General features: G+C 39.3%; 1 protein-coding gene across 9 annotated transcripts in view; it reads left to right on the top strand.

Annotated features, from left to right (window-relative positions):
• Clasp2 (cytoplasmic linker associated protein 2) overlaps window positions 1-17894 on the top strand; it is a 177086-nt gene that overhangs the window by 127366 nt on the left and 31826 nt on the right. For all 9 annotated transcript variants that reach the window (XM_055601779.1, XM_055601780.1, XM_055601781.1 and 6 more), the window contains 3 exons: window positions 753-816; window positions 12947-13110; window positions 15411-15489. In XM_055601779.1, coding sequence (XP_055457754.1) covers window positions 753-816; window positions 12947-13110; window positions 15411-15489 — 307 coding nt within the window. The remainder of the gene's footprint in view (window positions 1-752; window positions 817-12946; window positions 13111-15410; window positions 15490-17894) is intronic.

Consider the following 17894-nt stretch of genomic DNA (forward strand, 5'->3'; position numbering starts at 1 on the left):
GATCATTTAGTTGGCTTCATTCTTGTGTCTTTCATTGTCCTTATTGATGGGATATTTTAAACCTAAGTAGTTGATCCCTTAAGAACCCAACCCAGGTGCTTGGGCACATACCTTTGATTCCCAGTGCTCATTCAAGGTCAGGATGATCTACACAGTGATTTCAAGGCCAGCAAGGGAAACACTGTTTCAAAAAACAAACAGATTCAGATAATTCATAGGTGTTAGTATGGTACAAATGTAGAAGTCTGTTTTCTCACTTGATAGAGTAACATTGATATTTGATATAAATTCTTCTTATACATTTTAGCAAGTATTAGAAATACATAACTCAAAAGTATTTTTCTATTACCTAATATATTAATTTTTAGGTACAATGACTCAGTGCAGATAAATCATAGTATCAAGAGTATTAGGTACAACATGTCATTTTAAATGGACATTTTAAGTGGACAGTTTGGAAAAAAGATAGAACTGAAGAAAACATTGGAACATTTAATAAAATCCCTGTGTGAGTCGCTGTGTACAGTTTGTTTCATTGCTATCCTCACAGACTATGGATTGCAGCCTAACTATTACTGTGTTTCACAACTGTACATTGATCCTGGCCTGATAAATCCACAGGTTTCTCCAAAATGATTTGTGTAACTTTTCTGTTGTCATTGTTAGTAAGTTTTATTATTTGCAGGCTTACTTTTAAATGAGTTCATCCTATAGCAAGATATTAATCACTCTTTTTTTCCTGGGGGGGGCAGTCGAGTTGAACTGAAAAGATTATGTGAGATTTTCACAAGAATGTTCGCGGATCCTCATGGCAAGGTATGTTTTAGTATTTAAGATTATTTATTCCTTTGCGGTATCAAAGAAGTAAAATATTAGAAGAAAAGTATAAGCCAATGGTAGTGATGTTTTCAAACATAATTTCAGTTTCTTTATATCATGCATAATTTAGAAAGCGTTCTTCTTATCCATTCATTCAAGCTTCCTCAAAGGAAGATTGAGGGGTGCAGTAACAGTCTCAGTTCTTATGATTTACACTAAGAATGCTGTGCAGGCTGGATGGTCACTCAGTAGAATCTGAATTTTTATCACTAGAAACAGAGGTTTAAAATGTTAGCTGTGGGGCCTGGTGGTGATGGCACATATTTTTAATCCCACCACTCTGGAGGCAGACACAGGTGGATCTCTGAGTTGCAGGGCCAGCCTGGTCTATAGAGTAAGTTCCAGGACAGCCGGTGGTACACAGAGAAATCCTGTCTCAAAAACACAAAACAAATAAAATACAATAATACAATATAGGGCTAAAGAGCCAGCTGAGTGGTAAGAGCACTTACCGCTCTTACTCAGTTCTCACTCAGTTCTCACTCAGTTCTTCTCTCAGTTCTCAGTTCTCAGTGTCCACTCAGGTGACTGTCAGTGTCTGAAACTCTAGCTCCATGGCTTGGATGCCTTTGTGCACTCACTCAGCTTACAGGCACGCGTGTGTGCACACACGCACACGCCTACACATAAGTAAAATAAGAAAAATAACCCTTAAAAAAATAGAAAGGAAAATGGGAAAGAATGTCAGCTCTGGTGGTGCACTCCTGTGACCTCAGCCCTGGATGGTGAAGTGAGTTCAGGGACATCCAACCCTGTGGCTCACTGGCTAACAACCCGAGCTTCTGTGGTGAGCTCCCTGCTGGTGAGAGGTGTTGTCTCAATAAACAGGGTGAATGGTCCCTGAAAACACCTGACAGTAGCCACTGGCCTCCACATACATGTTCATACACATACATGGGTGTACACACAACAGAATATTTTGCTGTTTTTAATGTGATTGGATTAAGTTGAAAAACATTTCCAACTTTTCATTTCAGTGTTCTTCATGATAATTATAGCATTAATGTAAGTATTCTTATCTTGAAAGAAAAGATTGTAGAAAAGTTGCTATTAACAAAAAACTTAATGTTTGAACTATAAAAGAAACTTTTCATACAGTGAAAAACACATAAAAGCTTTCTGTGTATTTTCACCTTTGAGTGTTCATTCAAACATATTTAGACCTGGTATTGGTGACATACTTGTAATCCTAGTACTTGGGAAATGAAGGCAGGAGGATCACAAGTTCAAGGCCAGGACCAGCAAGATAGGGAATTTGAGGCAAGCCTGAGCTACATGAAACTTTGTCTCAAAAATATGTTTTATGAAGAATATATAATCAGCATGTGTACTGTGGAATATTGGCTTACCTTGACACAAGGAAGCCATGCATCCTTGCATGGTTTGGGTATCAGGATTCTGATACCCAGGTAGTGACAAGGAAGTGAAAAATAGCAGATACACAGACACATGTACAGGAAAGCTAGGGCTGGGTGAGCTGGACTCTCAGATGAACAAGCTGCCCTGGAAGCTCAGAACTTTTATTATATACGGCTGAACAGGGAGATGGGGTGATTGCACACAGCTGAACAAGGAGGAAGCGTCAGCTGATCTTGGTAGACACAGTCTCTGTTGGGGAAGCAGTCTTAAACCGTAAACATCTGGGGGAGAAAGCTGCAGTGGACATTTTCTCCATACACATCAAGATTTGCACCTTGGGAAGCCTGGCTGGAGTCTTTGACATCTCTGAGCACACTCTCAGTGACAGACTTCCTCCAACAGGCCACCCCTCCTAATCTTTCTAATCCTTTCAAAGAGTTCCACTCCCTGGTGACTAAGCATTCAATATATGAACCTGTGGGGGCCAGTCTTATTTAAAGCACCATACCATTCTGTATTACTGTTGCTACCACTAATGACTTCTGTAGTGCTTACCTTAATGGAAATGTGCGATACATTATAAACACAAAAAATTTTGGTTATTTCAATTGACAATATAAGCCAAAGAATGAAACAGTTTCCTGAATGTACCTGTGTTTTTATTAAACAACAGCTTAGTCTATAGGGTATTAAACTTTAAAAATATAATTGTTAAATATCTTTGAAAGTGATAAAATTATAATGTTGCTACTACTATCAAGGCCACATTCTTTCTTTTTGTTTGTTTGTTTGTTTGTTGTTTTTCGAGACAGGTTTCTCTCATAGAGACCTGCCTGCCTCTGCCTCCCAGAATGCTGGGATTACAGGCGTGTGCCACCTCACTCTGCCACATTATTTCTGAAGGTTATTATTTTGAGTCTTCTTTCAGCAGTAGTGCAATTTCAGATGGACACCAGGATCTTTGCAGTGCTAACGATAACACTTTTAAATGGTCAAATAGGTGGGCCTGCAAAAGGACTCAGTGGCTAGAGGTGCTTACTGCCAAGCTGGACAAGCTGAATTTCATTCCTAGGACCCAAATGATTGAAAAAGGAAATTGACTTCCTAAAGTTGTCCTATGATTTCCATGTGTATCCCATGGCATGTTCCTAACCCTGTGCCCAGACAAATGAATAGTAATTTCTTAAAGGAGCAGAGGGAGGCACTGAGTTTGACATTGGTTAGGGAACTGAGCTGAGCAGGATGTACAGAACTGGCTCCATACCTAGGAATGCTCAGAAGGATCATCTCTGGGCTTTCGTCTCAGGATTTTGTAATAACAGAATTCCTTTCTTAACAGTGTGTTTTACTATTTCATGTGCGTGAGTGTTTGCCTGCATGGATGTACATGTGCCCAGGGTGTGCCCAGCAGTTGCTGAGTTGAGAAGAAGGTGTCAGATCCCCTGGAGCTGGAGTCACAGATGCTCACAGTGTGAGCCTTCGGATGGATACTGGGAATTGAACCCAGGTCCTGTGCGAGAGCAGCAAGTGTTCTTAACCTCTCTGTCCTCAACATAGAATCCTCAAAAACCTATCTGCCTTCACTTGTTTGTTAAAGATGATTTATTTTGTTTTGAAGTCATCTGAGTAAAAACAAGTGTCATGAGAACTTTTTGTTTTTCAAGATGGACTTTCTTTTTGTATCCTTGGCTGTCCTGGACTCGCTTTTAGACCAGGCTGATCTCGAACTCAGAGATCTGCCTGCCTCTGCCTCCGTGAGTACTGGGATTACAGGCACGAGCCACCATGAGAACATTTTTTATTTTTGTTTGATGATCTTACATTAGCTCTTCCCGTAATGTAATTCATTCAGAATAAATTAGACATATAACCACATGCTGAGTTAAAAACGCTGAGATTTGATTTGTGTTTTTTCATTAATTATATCATGATACAATAATAAATATGCCTCTTCCTTTTAATATAATAATAAAGTGTCAGCAATTACATCTCTAGGATCCCTCATTTTATTTGCAGCACATTTTCTTTTAAAAATATTCATTTATAATTTATGTTACATGTTTGAATGTTTATCCTACATGTCTGCATGTGTGAGCCTGTGTCCAAAAGGCCTGAAACTACCATGTGGGTTCTGGAAATCGAACCTGGGTTTTCTGGAAGTGCAGCCAAGTGGTGGTTGTTTTATTGTTTGTTTCTTTCTTTTTCTTTCTTTCTTCCTTCCTTCCTTCCTTCCTTTTTTCTTTGGTTTTTTGTTGTTGTTGTTTTGTTTTTTTGAGCCCTGGTTGTCCTGGAACTCACTTTGTAGAGTAGGCTGGCCTCGAACTCCCCTACCTCTACCTCTCTGAGTACTGGGACCTAAAGGCGTAGCCCCTGTGTCTGGCCTTATTTCTTTGTTTCTCAAATTTAGAGAGAGTCACCTCCATCAAAGCCTGGGGTTAAAGTTGTGTGCCACCAAGCCCAGCTTCTAGTCAGTGCTCTTAAACTACTGAACTGTCTCTCCAGTTCCAGGAACCTGTATTTTTCAGCTCCTGAGGGTTAACTCACTGAAGGTTAGAAGTACCAAAAGGGAAAATGTACCAAACCTCTCTAGAGGGTGAAATTACACAGTCCTGATCCACTGTCTCCACATCTGGCCCATGGTTTTTCTCTCAGAACTCAGTGGGGCCTCATAGTCCTCCTCCTCCTCCTCCTCCTCCTCCTCCTCCTCTTGGTTCTTATTCTGTCCTTCACTGTAACTGTATCATTGTCTTCTAAGATGCCTGCCATATTTATCTCCTCAGCTGTCTCTTCTGCATATATTCTCAGCCTTCAAGCATGAACCATGTTTCCTGCCTCTTACCACCTTCCATCCTGCCGAGACAGGAGTCTCACCTTGAAACTGTTGTTTGCTACAGACTTGTATACCCCATTTCTTGCTGTATTGGTGGTTCTCAACATACTGAGACCCGTTAATATAGTTCCTCATGTTGTGCTGACCCCCCAACCATAAAATCATTGCGTTGCTACTTCATAAATGTAATTTTGCTAGTTATGAATTCTAATGGAAATACTGTGTTTTCCAATGCTCTTAGGCGAGCCCTGTGAAAGAGTCAATTCACCCTTCCTTCCCTCAAGGGGTTGGGACTCACAGGTTAAGAACTGCTGCTTGTGTTATATGGGCTGCTCTACCTGGCTTTTCAGAAATTTCTAACAAATTCCAATTTGCTGTTTGACTCTTTTTTGGATTATTCACCTTCATTTTTAATATATTCTGTATTTAGAGGTACTTTTTTTTTTTTCCATTTAAGGGATGTGGGTAGGATAGAAAAATGGTATTTTCTTTTGTTCTGAATCCCTCACCCCATTGTGCCCATTTCTTACTCTTCTACCGTATCTCTGCCTGTTTTACTGATGTTGTTGGATAGAATGTTGTCCTAAATCTTCCTTTAACTTTATACTTTGTATTGTTTATTTGTTTATTATTTGGTGTGTGTTTTACTATGTGGACTAGCTTATTTGCAATCTTCTGTATAAACCAAGCTGTTTTTGAACTCAGAACTCACAAAGACCCACCTGTTTCTGCCTCTTGGATATTGGGATTAAAGGCTTAATTCCACAACATAATACCTAATGTAAATACATTGTAACTGATTGTTAAATTGTAGTATTTAAAAAATTATAGAGGAAATGTGCCAGGTTATAGATGCAAATTTTTTTCCAAATATTTTCAGCATGTGGTTGGTTAAAACAAAGATGCAGAATCCTAAGATACAGAGGGCTGACTCTGTCTTCAGTCTTTCCCATTCTTCCTCCTCCGTTTTTTTGCTTCTATTGTATGAAAATGCTACTCTTTTACTGCTGTCCTAGTCAAAGTTTCTGTTGCTATGATGAAACACCATGACCAAAAAGCAAGTTGGGGAGGAAAGGGTTTATTTCACTTACACTTCCACACTTCCACTTTGCTGTTCGTTACCAAAGTAAGTCAGGACAGGAACTCAAGCAGGGCCGGGCCCTGGAGGCAGAGTCCACGGAGGGGTGCTGCTTACTGGCTTGCTCATTGCTTATGGCTTGCTCAGCCTGCTTTCTTATAGAACCCAGGCCACCAGCCACAGTGGGCTGGGTTTTCACACACTAATTGAAATGAGGAAATGCCTTACAGCTGGATCTCATGGAGGCATTTCCTCAACTGCACCTCCTTTCTCTCTGATGACTGCAGCTTGTGTCAAGTTAATACACAAAACCAGCCAGTAAACTACTCGACTTAGGAATTTGCGTTGCTGTTTAAAACACACACACACACACACACCACTCATTTTGATTCTGCTTCTGGATGTCTCCCGATTCTCACTGCTAATTCAAGGTACAATCATCATTTGACAATTGTACACACACTCCCCTCCTGTACCTAAATTATGTGTATGCAGCCATCTCAAAACCCTTAAGAAATGTCCAAGCCTGTTATTTTTGTTTATAATCCCTCTATTAGTCAGGGTTCTCTAGAGGAACAGAGCTGATAGAATGGTTCTGTATTAAAAAGGGATTTATTGGAATGGCTTATATGCTGTGATCCAGCTAGTCTATCAATGGCTGTCTCTGACAGAAAGGCCATAAATCAGTAGTTGTTCAGTCCTCAAGGCTGAATGTCTCAGCAGGTCTTTGGTCTGTGTTGGATCCTGAAGAAGTATGTTCCACTGCCAGTGAAGAAAAGCCTCATCAGAAGAAGGAAAGATGGACTTACCAGTGAAAGTGAGGGCAACCAGGCAAACAAGAGCTTCCTTCTACCATGTCCACTTGTATAGGCTGTCACCAGAAGGTGTGGCCTAGACTCAGGATAGGTCCTCTGACCTCAAATAATCCAGTCAAGGAAAAAAATCCCTCACAGGTGTGCCCTGCCGCTTGGGTTTAGTTAATTCCATGTGTAGCCAAGGAGACAACCTAGATTAGCCATCACACCTCCTTACTGTCAGCCTAAATCTTTTTTTTCTTTTGTAATTATTCAGTGCAGTTTTCTTTATAGCTTGAAATGTGTCATCTGGAACAGTTTTCTTTCTTTCACAAACCACGGCCTTAGGGTTATAAATAAATGGTGCCTCTCCCTCAAGCCTGGGTAGCTGCCCGTTCTGGATTGAATGCCAGTCCAGAACTATAACTAAGTTTCAGTTTTTTGTGAGGCCATGGGTGGAAACTCTATAAAGTCCTGCAGAGGTGCATAGGAGATAGCATGTGACATGGCACAGACGGTAAACTGTTCCATGTACTTTTAGATTTGGCTCAGTGTTTCGCTCTGTCTGTGAACATTAGATAGTGGCAAGCTGCTGTGAGGGGTGAGGACTGTGCTTGTGTTTGTCTGACTGGTCTGACTCACTGGTTGACTCCGGCAGAAGCAGGACACCTCCAGAACAGGGTTGTCAGCCGCAGCCCATGTTCTTGCAGCCAGGATTGCTCACTTCAGCTCCCAGGATAATTTTTCCCGTATGTTTAGACAAAGATTTTGTGAGCAACCGAGATGCCAGGTGTGCTCTAGGATGCTGTGAGACATCCTAGAAAGGAAAGCCTGGAAAAGACCTAGTCCTTACTGTAGTGGAAGTGGATGCAGAATGTTCCCTGGGGCTCAGACAGTATGCTTAATACAGTGTACAAGTAGAGATCACTTGATGTCTGTCTGTAGTGTGGTAAATTAACCTTGTTATTTCATGGATCATCCCCAGCATCTATCATGGGTTGGTTCCAGGGCTGTCTGCAGATGGCTAAGGTCTTCATGTTTAAGGGTGATTAAAGAAAAACTATGTGTGCGTGTATTGAATACAACGGCAGTTTCTTCCCCAAAATGTTTTCAGTCCAAATTACATTGACTCTTTGGATCATAGAATCTGCAAATACAGAGAGCTACCTATACAGTATAAGAAAAAGTGATCTTAACATGACATATGTGTGACAGGAACTTAGACTGTAAGGCACCAAGTATATCATTTACAACACAGTAAAAGCAGGTATGGATAGTGGTGTTCTAATTCTGTATGCAGTACTTGCTTTTTCATCTGTACAGCTTATAATAGTATGCAACTTATAAGATTTTGATGATGGTTCAGTTAGAATGTAGTTTTTAGACTAGATCTCTTCTATGGTTTTTATCATAGAAGTTTTGGAATATCAGCTGTAAGTAATTTCTTTAAAATGAGTGTTTTTAGAGACTGCTTTTCCAATTCTATTTATGAGAGGCTGAGTGTATGTGTGATTTATGCACATGTTATTGGCATATGTGTGTGAGTGTGTGTGTGTGTGTGTTTGTTTGTTTTGCGAGAGAGCATGTGCGTGTGCAGGTGCATATGCCTGTGTGCATGCAAAGATGCCAGAAGAGGGTATGTGGTATCCTCATTTATCTATGCCTTGTTCCTTTAAGGCAGAGACTCTTCCTAAATTTGGAGTTTGCATATTTCAGCTACACTGGTGGCCAGTAAGCCCCTGAAGATCCTCCTGTACCCTTCCCCCACTGCAGTGGGATTACAGGTGTGTGTGAGAGCACACCTAGCTTGTTACAAGAGTCCTGGGATCAGAACTCAGGTCCTCACAGTGAACCACTCTGTGACCCCCAAGTTTTCATTTTTACTGTTGTGGACCCATTTTATGCCCTCATCCCCAACTCCCTAATGTAGGAGATACTGTGCACTGACAGTTAATCATGTGGCTTCAGCATTTGACGCTAAAGGACTCTTTGCAAAGTACCATCTTCACTAGGGTATGTGCTATGAATCGGCAACTTAAATGTTTGAACGGGGCCTCTGAGCCTTGGACTGATGGTGAAACCACCCAGTTACTGTTGTACGGGGACCCAGCTGAGTGCTGTCAGAATGTCATCTCTGTTCTTCTGTCAAGCATTGTGATCAGATCAGGTAGCTGCTCAGGAGTCTTTGGAGCAGGAGATGATAACACATGTTACACATGGAATGTAAAGTATAATCAGAATGCTTGTTTGTACTTGTGTACAGTAGCTGTTGTTCAAGACTTCACAAAATCATGTCGCTTATGAAAGAGGAAAAGAATTTTAGATACTATAGTTTGGAACCAAATTTTAACATGGGTGTTGATAAATGAGAGATCTGGTAGCCTCTTTTCCTAAAAGTTATTTTTCAAGGATAGTGAATTGTACAACAAAAAAATATTTGTAATAGGCTGAGCATGGTAGTCCAGGCCTTTAATCCTGGCCCTTCTGAGGCAAAAGCAGGCAGATCTCCGTGAGTTCAAGGCCAGCCAGGGCTGTATAGTGAGACCTTGTCAAATAGATAGATATGTAGATAGATGGATAGGATTTCAGGGAGCAAGAAGAAATCCTATTTTCCTATTTTTTAAATTTCCTCAACAAGGAAATAAATGAAACATGCAGAGAAGTCATGTGTTCTTCTTTTATGTTGTTCATTTAACTCTTGTTTTTAAAACTATTTTTAGTTTTTTCATAAAACTTCGAAAAACATTTGTCACTTTTATTTTCTTTAGTGGTTTTTTTTTTTTCTTCCATACAGGAACTTTGCATTGATGGCGACTAATTTGTGTGTTTTTCTTTTTTTCTTTTTTCCTTTTTGCATGCTGTCCCCTGTGTTGGAACTCTCAATAGAGAGTAAGTTGGTTCAATGTTTGTTGAAAAGCTAACTTTACTGCATGACTGTGGAATTAACCCGTTTTCTCTGTTCGCTCCTGAAGAGTTCGCGCAGTACTGGACCCTTTGCAATCCACGAAATGCTACTTGCAGTCACGCAGACTTTCATTCTGTCTGGAGATGTGCTTTTTAATCTACTAATTGGTCTAATTTGATCATGTTCTTCTGTTTCACATTGGATGGCTGGCACACCTAAAATAAAGTAGGCTTACATAAAAAGAGGCTGCCTCAATTGTAACAGCCCAAATATTTGATTCTTTCATGAATAATTCCAGTTTTGAAATAACAAATTGATCCATTGGAGGCTTAAAATAATTCCCAAGTTTTGAGATTATTAAAAAAAAATACAAAACTCCAACTTACCACCCCGTATGTACTCTTTAATATTCTATTAATATCATTTCATAAAAGTAAGCAATGGCTATGGACCACTAGTTCTAAACGTCACCTGTGAAATACAGTTTTTATTCCTTGTGTTATGTTAACACATACACTTCTCTTTTACTCATAGGTGAGGGAAGGAGAGGATATTGATTGACTTCTGAAGTAAATTCTCTGTGGTAGGAAAATCATTTGAGAGAGGTTTTGTATTATTTCCAATATATTAGGGCTATGGTTATCGTATAGGCATAGGTACATGCACACATATGGTCAGTGAGTGCCACGGATGAAATATAATACTTTTTTTTCAAGTAATAGTAACAGGCTGTAAGTCATGTCTGCATTTTAACTATGCTACTTAATATTTTATCTGACCAAAATAAATTTCTATTTGGGACACTCAGAGAAGTCTTCTGGAAGCAAAGAACAGTTAAGATCTAAGGATAAGAACAAATGTAGATTGCAGTCATCTTGAGTTAGGAGGACTGCCATGAATTCTTGGCCATCCTGGGCTACATACTAAGATCCTGTCTTGGAGCTAGAGAGTTAGCTTTGTTGGTAAATGCTGGCTGTGCATGTATAAGGACCCGAGTTCAGTCCAGAAGCCACATTTCTAAAAAGCAGAATAAGGTGATACAGTTGCAATCTTAGTACTGAATAAGCAGAGGCAGGCAGGTCCTCTGGCCAGCCAGCTCTAAGCCAGAGACGCTGTGCAAAATTAAAGAGAACAGCACTTAAAAAATGACACCCATGGTTGACCTATGGCCTTTAAATACAGGTATATGCATGTGTATCATGTGAACATCCATACAAGTGACAGAGCCTTGGAGTGGACTAGCAGTACCTTCCTGTGACCCCAGTACTAAATAGTTGAATCAAAAGCATCATGATTTCAAAGTCATCTTGGAATACATAGTGAGATCTCAAAAATGAATATAATATAAATAATTATAAATATTCTGGGTGAAATAATAATAACATTTGAGAAAAGCTTAAGTAGTACCATGAATGTTCCAGATAGGTGGTGGCGCAAGCCTTAAATCCCAGCAGTTGGGTGGAGAGGCAGATGGATCTCTTTGAGTTCAAGGCCACCCTAGACTGTATAGTTCCAGGCTAGCCAAGGCTACGTAGTAGAGCCTGGTCTCAAATAAACAAGAAAACAGGTTTCAGGTAGGAAAAATGAGTGGCTATGATATGAAATAGCCCAAGCAGCTTCTTGATAAACTTCATGGGAAGACATATGCTGTATATAAGGGCTGAAGATGAGGGATAGTAGGACATTGGGAGTTGTATGAGATGGGTATGAGAGGGGAACTATATGGTATTCGTGGCTACAGCACAGCCAAAACCAAATGACTATTGATGCTGAAACTGACTTAGGCCTTCCAGTGTCTTAAGAATAGAATTTCTTCTTCTTCTTTTTTTTTTTTTTTTTTTCTGGGTGGTGGTGGCATGTCTTTAATCTCAGTAGAGGTTAATGATCTCTGTGAGTTTGAGGCCAGCCTGGTCTACAGAGTGAGTTCCAGAACAGCCAAGGCTACACACAGAACCCTGTCTTGAAGAATGAAAGCAAATAAACAAAAAGGATTTTCAGGACAGGTTTTCATATGGAAAAGTTTGCAGTTGGAACCGTTGGAGACTAGAAAGTAATTGAAACAAGAATAAAAGTAACTCACAAAAAAACAGTTGGGAGCTAGTACACCAGAAATAGAATAAAGCCCTACCTGTACAGTGTGGCTTCTGTACTGTTTCTGTGGCTGATTTCAGTTCACCAGCAGCCTTGTCAAAGGGTACTTTCCAAAATATTTTAATGAGACATCAAATATGAATATTAGTTTATCTTTTCCTTATTTTTTTTCACGTTATACAGTCTTTCAAACTAGTATGTTTAATCTTGGAATCAAGTATAAAACTCATCAACATAAACCAGGTATGCTGGCACACACCTTTAACTCTAGCCCTTGGGAGGCAGAAGCAAGTGGATCTCTGAGTTTGAGGCCAGCCTGGTCTGCAGAGTGAGTTCCAGGACTACGCAGAGAAACCCTGTCTCAACCAATTACAAAATAAAACCTACCAGCACAAGAACATTTAAGAAGATTATCTAAATTTTAAATACATACTTTTATTCTCAATTTTATTATGTAGGTAATTTTGTTACTTCATACTATTTAAAATTACTTTTGGGGCAGTTTTAATAAATAATAAATCTCAAAATGAATCTCATACCAAAAAGTTAATGAAATTTGTCATTTTGAGAGACCTGAGGATTTTCTAGTCAGCACACTATTATAGATACATTTCTACTTTATGATGACCAAAAGTACAATTATTTCCTAATGCACTCAGTACCAGTTTTAAAAAAGCTGTGTATCCTCAAAAATACGCATAGCAGCTTCTTCAATTCTTAGGAAGTGACTCAGTTTAACCAGCATTTGGTGTGCCAGCCATTTTGGGCAGTTTCTTTACCAAGTGATGCTGCATGGAATAGCTAATTGTCAGACTTCTGCAGAAGTTGGTGACAGTGCGGGTGCACTCTTGTACCACAGAGTCCAGTGAAAAGCAAGAGAGTTTTTTCCGCTTGGCTGCCAATCGCTGTGCCTCAGATTCCTTTTTTCCCATCTATTTCTGTTTTGAATTGAGCATAGAGATCAATATTTCTTCTTTCTTCTTCCCACTTCTCCCCTTTATCAACTACAGGTGTTCAGCATGTTTTTGGAGACTCTAGTAGATTTCATACAAGTCCACAAAGATGATCTTCAAGATTGGTTGTTTGTACTGCTGACACAGCTGCTGAAAAAAATGGGTGCTGATTTGCTTGGTTCTGTTCAGGCAAAAGTTCAAAAAGCCCTTGATGTTACAAGGTAATATTTTCTGTATGTATTTCAAGTTTACCTGATGATAACCACGATTATTTAATCTCTGTGTTGAAGTTTTATTAATACTGTTCTGAATACTTGAAGCTGTTAGCTTGTCTTAAGTAAAATATAAACTGGCGTGGTGGTCCCAGCACTGGGGAGAAAGAGGCTGTGGATCAAGGGTTGAAGGTCATCCTCTGCTATGTAGTGAGTTGAAGGCCATGGCTATAGGAGACTGTCTCAAAACAACAGTAATGATATAGTTAGAATCTGAGCCTGGTGGTACAGGTCTTTAATCCCAGTACTTGAGAGAAAATGGGAAAGAGATCTCTGTGAGTTTGAGGCCATCTTGGTTTATATAGTGTGTTCCAGGACAGTTAGAGCTACATAGCTATGTAGAAAGACCTAGTCCCAAAAATAAAAACGTGATAAACATGGGTGTTTAAACATTTATGTGGGGGCAGGTGTGGCGCCACTCACCTATGGTCCAGCATGTAGAAGACAGAAGGATCAGGAGTTCAAGGCCAGCTTAGGTTACAAAGAGAGGCCCTCTTTCAAAAAAGAAACAGGACAAAGCAAAAAGATGTAACTTGAGCTAGGCACAGTGGCATGCAACTGTAGTTCCTTCTGCTGGGGTACTGAGGCAGGAGGATTGTCTGAGGCCATTCGATTGAGGCAAGCTTGGGAAATAAAATAAAAGCTTATCTCAAAAGGCATTTGCCTGTCAAGCCTTTCAACCCAAGGTAGTTTCCTCACAACCAAAAGGGAGAGAACCAACTCCCACAAGTGCACCACAGCACACACATGCCCAGACACACACAAGTAAGTAAATGTGAATGAAAAAAAAAGGTGTTTGGTTGGTTGGTTTGGTTTTTTGCTTTGTTTTGGTTGGGTTTTGTTTGTTTTGAAACAGGGCTTCTTTATGTAGCCCTGTTCTGAATTCTGTGTAGACCAGGCTAGCTTCAAATTCACAGAGATCCATTTGCCTCTGCCTCCCAAATAGTGGGACTAAAGCTGTGTGCCACCATCGCCCAGCTGAAGAGAAAACTTTAATATACAATTGTATCTTGACCTTTTGGATAAAACAACTGTAAATATATGTATACGTAGAACTGAAGGTTAGGTTGATCGTTTGTGAAATTAAAAACAATTCCTAAATCTTAGAGAATATTTTCTCTAAGTATCTGTAAGTATATTTCTGTTAAGTATCTGGAGTCTCCTTTCTGAATGAAGGCTTTACACCAGTGGTAGGTTTTTACCTCCTTGAGCTTATTTCGCTGAAGGGACTTATTTCTTATACCCATATATTAAGTTGAAATGAGTCTGGAATTCAGATTTTGTTGTTGTTGTTGCTTTTGGTTTGTTTGTTTGTTTGTTTGGCTTTTTTGTTTTATTTTTGTTTTGAGACAGGGTTTCTCTGTGTGGCCCTAACTGTTCTGGAACTCACTCTGTAGACCAGGCTGGCCTTGAACTCAGATCCCCCTGCCTCTGCCTCCAGAGTGATGAGATTAAAGGCATGTGCCACCACTTCCCAACCTGGAATTCAGATTTTTGTTGGTGGTGTTTGGGGGAACAAATTTCTCACTATGATGTAGCTCTGGCTGTCCTAGAACTCACTATGGAGACCACACTGCCCTTAAATTCACAGAGATCTCCCTGCCTCTGCCTCCTGAGTATTGAGATTAAATGTGTGCACCGCAATCAACTGGAATTCATATCTGAAGGGGAAGAAACATGTCTGAAAATATTGAACTTATTTTTGTAGGTTGTTTCTTGTTTGTTTGTTTGTTTGTTTCTATTTTGTATATATGTGTGTGTGAGCTGTTCCTGAAGAGGCCAGGAGAGGGAATTGGATCCTGTGGAGTTAGAGGTGGTTTGAGCTGTCCATGTCGGGGCTAGGAACCAAACTCAGTTCTGCTCTGAGGAGCAGTCTGTGGGCCTTTCACCACTGGGCCCCTTCTCCAGCCCTTGAAGTTTGAACTTTTATTGAGTACATGTTTACGATGTACTCAACACATCAGATGTACACTGATGTACATGCAAGATATACTTATCTAATACCGTTTCTTAATTCTAAGTTCAAATGTCTTTATCCTTATATTGTGCTTCATATACTGTGCCATTTCAGCTCTCAATTCATACATGCTTTGTGGGTATCATGGTATTTGGGTATTAATTATACTCTTTTTCTATGGAATTTATTAAAATGCATAACTGTCAACTTAATTGTGAGGGGGTTGGTTGCTTTATTTTATTTTATTTTTTAACTTTGGGTGATTTTTTTTTTTAATTCTTTTTTTTTTCAGAGAATCTTTTCCAAATGATCTTCAATTTAATATCCTAATGAGATTTACAGTTGACCAGACCCAAACACCAAGCTTGAAGGTAAAATTTTTATTTCTTCAGAAAATATTACAAGGAATTTACATATTTTATTAATAAAGTTAGGGTAATATTTGTATTTTTATTACACAAGAAGCTGCTCAATCCGTGGGTTTTATTTTTATAAACTTTCAGACAGTCAAGCCAGCACTTCGGGACCAGCTTCACTCTTTTTGGAGCTCAAAGGTTTTTCTTTTGTTTTTATTTTAGCCTGCATTATTTCTTTTCATAACTCTTTGAAGTATTTCAAATAATGTTTTATGCATCTGTATTTAACTACTAACCTTCCTAAGCCTTCTACATATGCACGCACTTGACTTCAAATGTTCTCTAGAGGTTTGACCTACCCTTTGGAAAGCCTCTGTAAACACATTTTAAAAGCGTCACAAAATATGCTATCTAACCCTACGCTGGTAATACAGAGTTACTTTGTAAAATCTTATTTAATTTAATGTTTGTGATTCCCAATTCCTTTTTTTTTTTTTTTAAAGTGGTGGCTTTTAGAGTCTAATATTTGGGGCAAAGCATAGCATTGCTTAGGTGCTTATTTAGGTGGGAAAAATATGTATTTTAAGTTTAATCTCAGTAATTCTTTATATCTGAGATAATAATATTTACTCCAATGAGAAATTTCTAAAACAAGTATAAAATTTATAACTTTCTCAATTTCTATTTGGGTACATTTTCTAGTTGAGTGAAAAGTAGATTCTAATTTGTGGTTTAAAATGATAAAGTTTAACATAAGACACAAGTAGTTTCTGTCTAGGATTTAGCTTAGTTGATAGAGTGCTTGCCTAGTATTCACAGAGCCCTGCAAAAATGGTTTTCTGAGCTGTATGCATTGAGATTAAAGTCAGGGAAATAAGAAACATACTGCTTATACAGCCTTGTAGTTTCTGCTGTGTTCTGTACAAATATATTCTGCAAGCCTTACTACCATGATTAATTTTCCCCTTTACATCTTGGAACGTAGATATGTCTCAGAATCACAATTTTGCTTCTAACAGGCTGACTTGAACTCAACGTCATGTCATTTTCTCAGAGCCACTGTATGAAAAGGGCCTGTCTGTTTTTATTTTGAAAAGTGTCCTGCAGAAAAGGATTTATTGAATATTAATACACATTATAGCTCATACTATATGCAAGACATTCCTGAGAACACAAAATTTTTTATCATTATTATTTATAATGCTTGATAAACTAAATGGAAATAAAGGATTTGATGTATGTATGTGGTAGATATTCAGTAACTATTGAAAATATAAGTGAAGATGTTTTATATGCCTGTGCAAATGAAGCCTGAGGCGGTCTTCAGAGACATGAGTCCCGTGTAATGGTGTAGGCCTGTCTGTGATCCCACAACATGAGACACTTAAGCAGGTTGTCAGTATGGGCTACACAGAGAATTCTAGGTTATCCTGAGCCATGAAGTTTCTTGAAGAACTAAAGAAGAAGAACAATAAAGGGAAAAATAGGGATGTGGGAAGCAGGTGAAATAAATGCAACTTTCTGCGGCCTGAAATCCGAAGCTGTTGATTGTTTTGTTTTGTTTATTTAATGTGAGTGTGAGAACAGAGCTGTAGGGAGACATCTTTGTTAGTCTGAGACAACAGGGATACATGTCATCGATGTCGTACTTCATGCTAGGTAACTGACTTGTCGGCGGCTGACAGGGTTGAATGCAAAGAACTTAGTTGGCGGTGGGAGTGCTGAAAGGATGGCTCAGGACTTACATTTAGAGGACTGGAGTTGGGCTTCCAGCAGCCAGGTCAGGCACCTAACAAATGTACATGACCCAGCTTACGGGATTCATTGGCCTCTTCTGCACCTGCACATACATTGCAGACATCCACACAGACTCACACACATACATGTAGATAAAACTTTTTTAAAATCATAAGAACTTAAAGAGCTGGAAAGATGGGCTCAGTGTTTCACAGAAATTGTCTCATAAATATTACAACCAGAGCTTGGAGCTCAAGACCCAGTAGCAAGCTGGGAATCCTGAAAATACCTGTAATTTCAGCTTCAAAGGATTTGGTTTCCTCTTCTTTTGGCCTTTTCTCACGCTCACACACACACATACACGAGCACATATATTCATGTAGAAGCACATACATGAAATGCCTTAACAGTTGCTAAATGTGACACACACCTTTAATTCCAGCACTCAGGAGGCAGAAGCCAGGGACCTGTGTGAATTGGAGACCAGCCTGCTCTACATAGCAAGTTCCAAAACAGGACTACATAGAGAGACCCTGTCTCCAAATAGTAATAATAATAAGTATAAAATTAAAAATAAGTTAAAGAAGGCTGGAAAGATGGCTCAGATATTAAGAGCACTGTCTACTGATCCTCCAGAGGTCCTGAATTCAATTCCCAACAGCCACATGGTGGCTCACAACCAT

Source organism: Psammomys obesus, unplaced genomic scaffold (assembly GCF_907164565.1).
Source record: "Psammomys obesus unplaced genomic scaffold, mPsaObe1.curated_primary_1811, whole genome shotgun sequence".
NCBI classification, from domain to species: domain Eukaryota; kingdom Metazoa; phylum Chordata; class Mammalia; order Rodentia; family Muridae; genus Psammomys; species Psammomys obesus.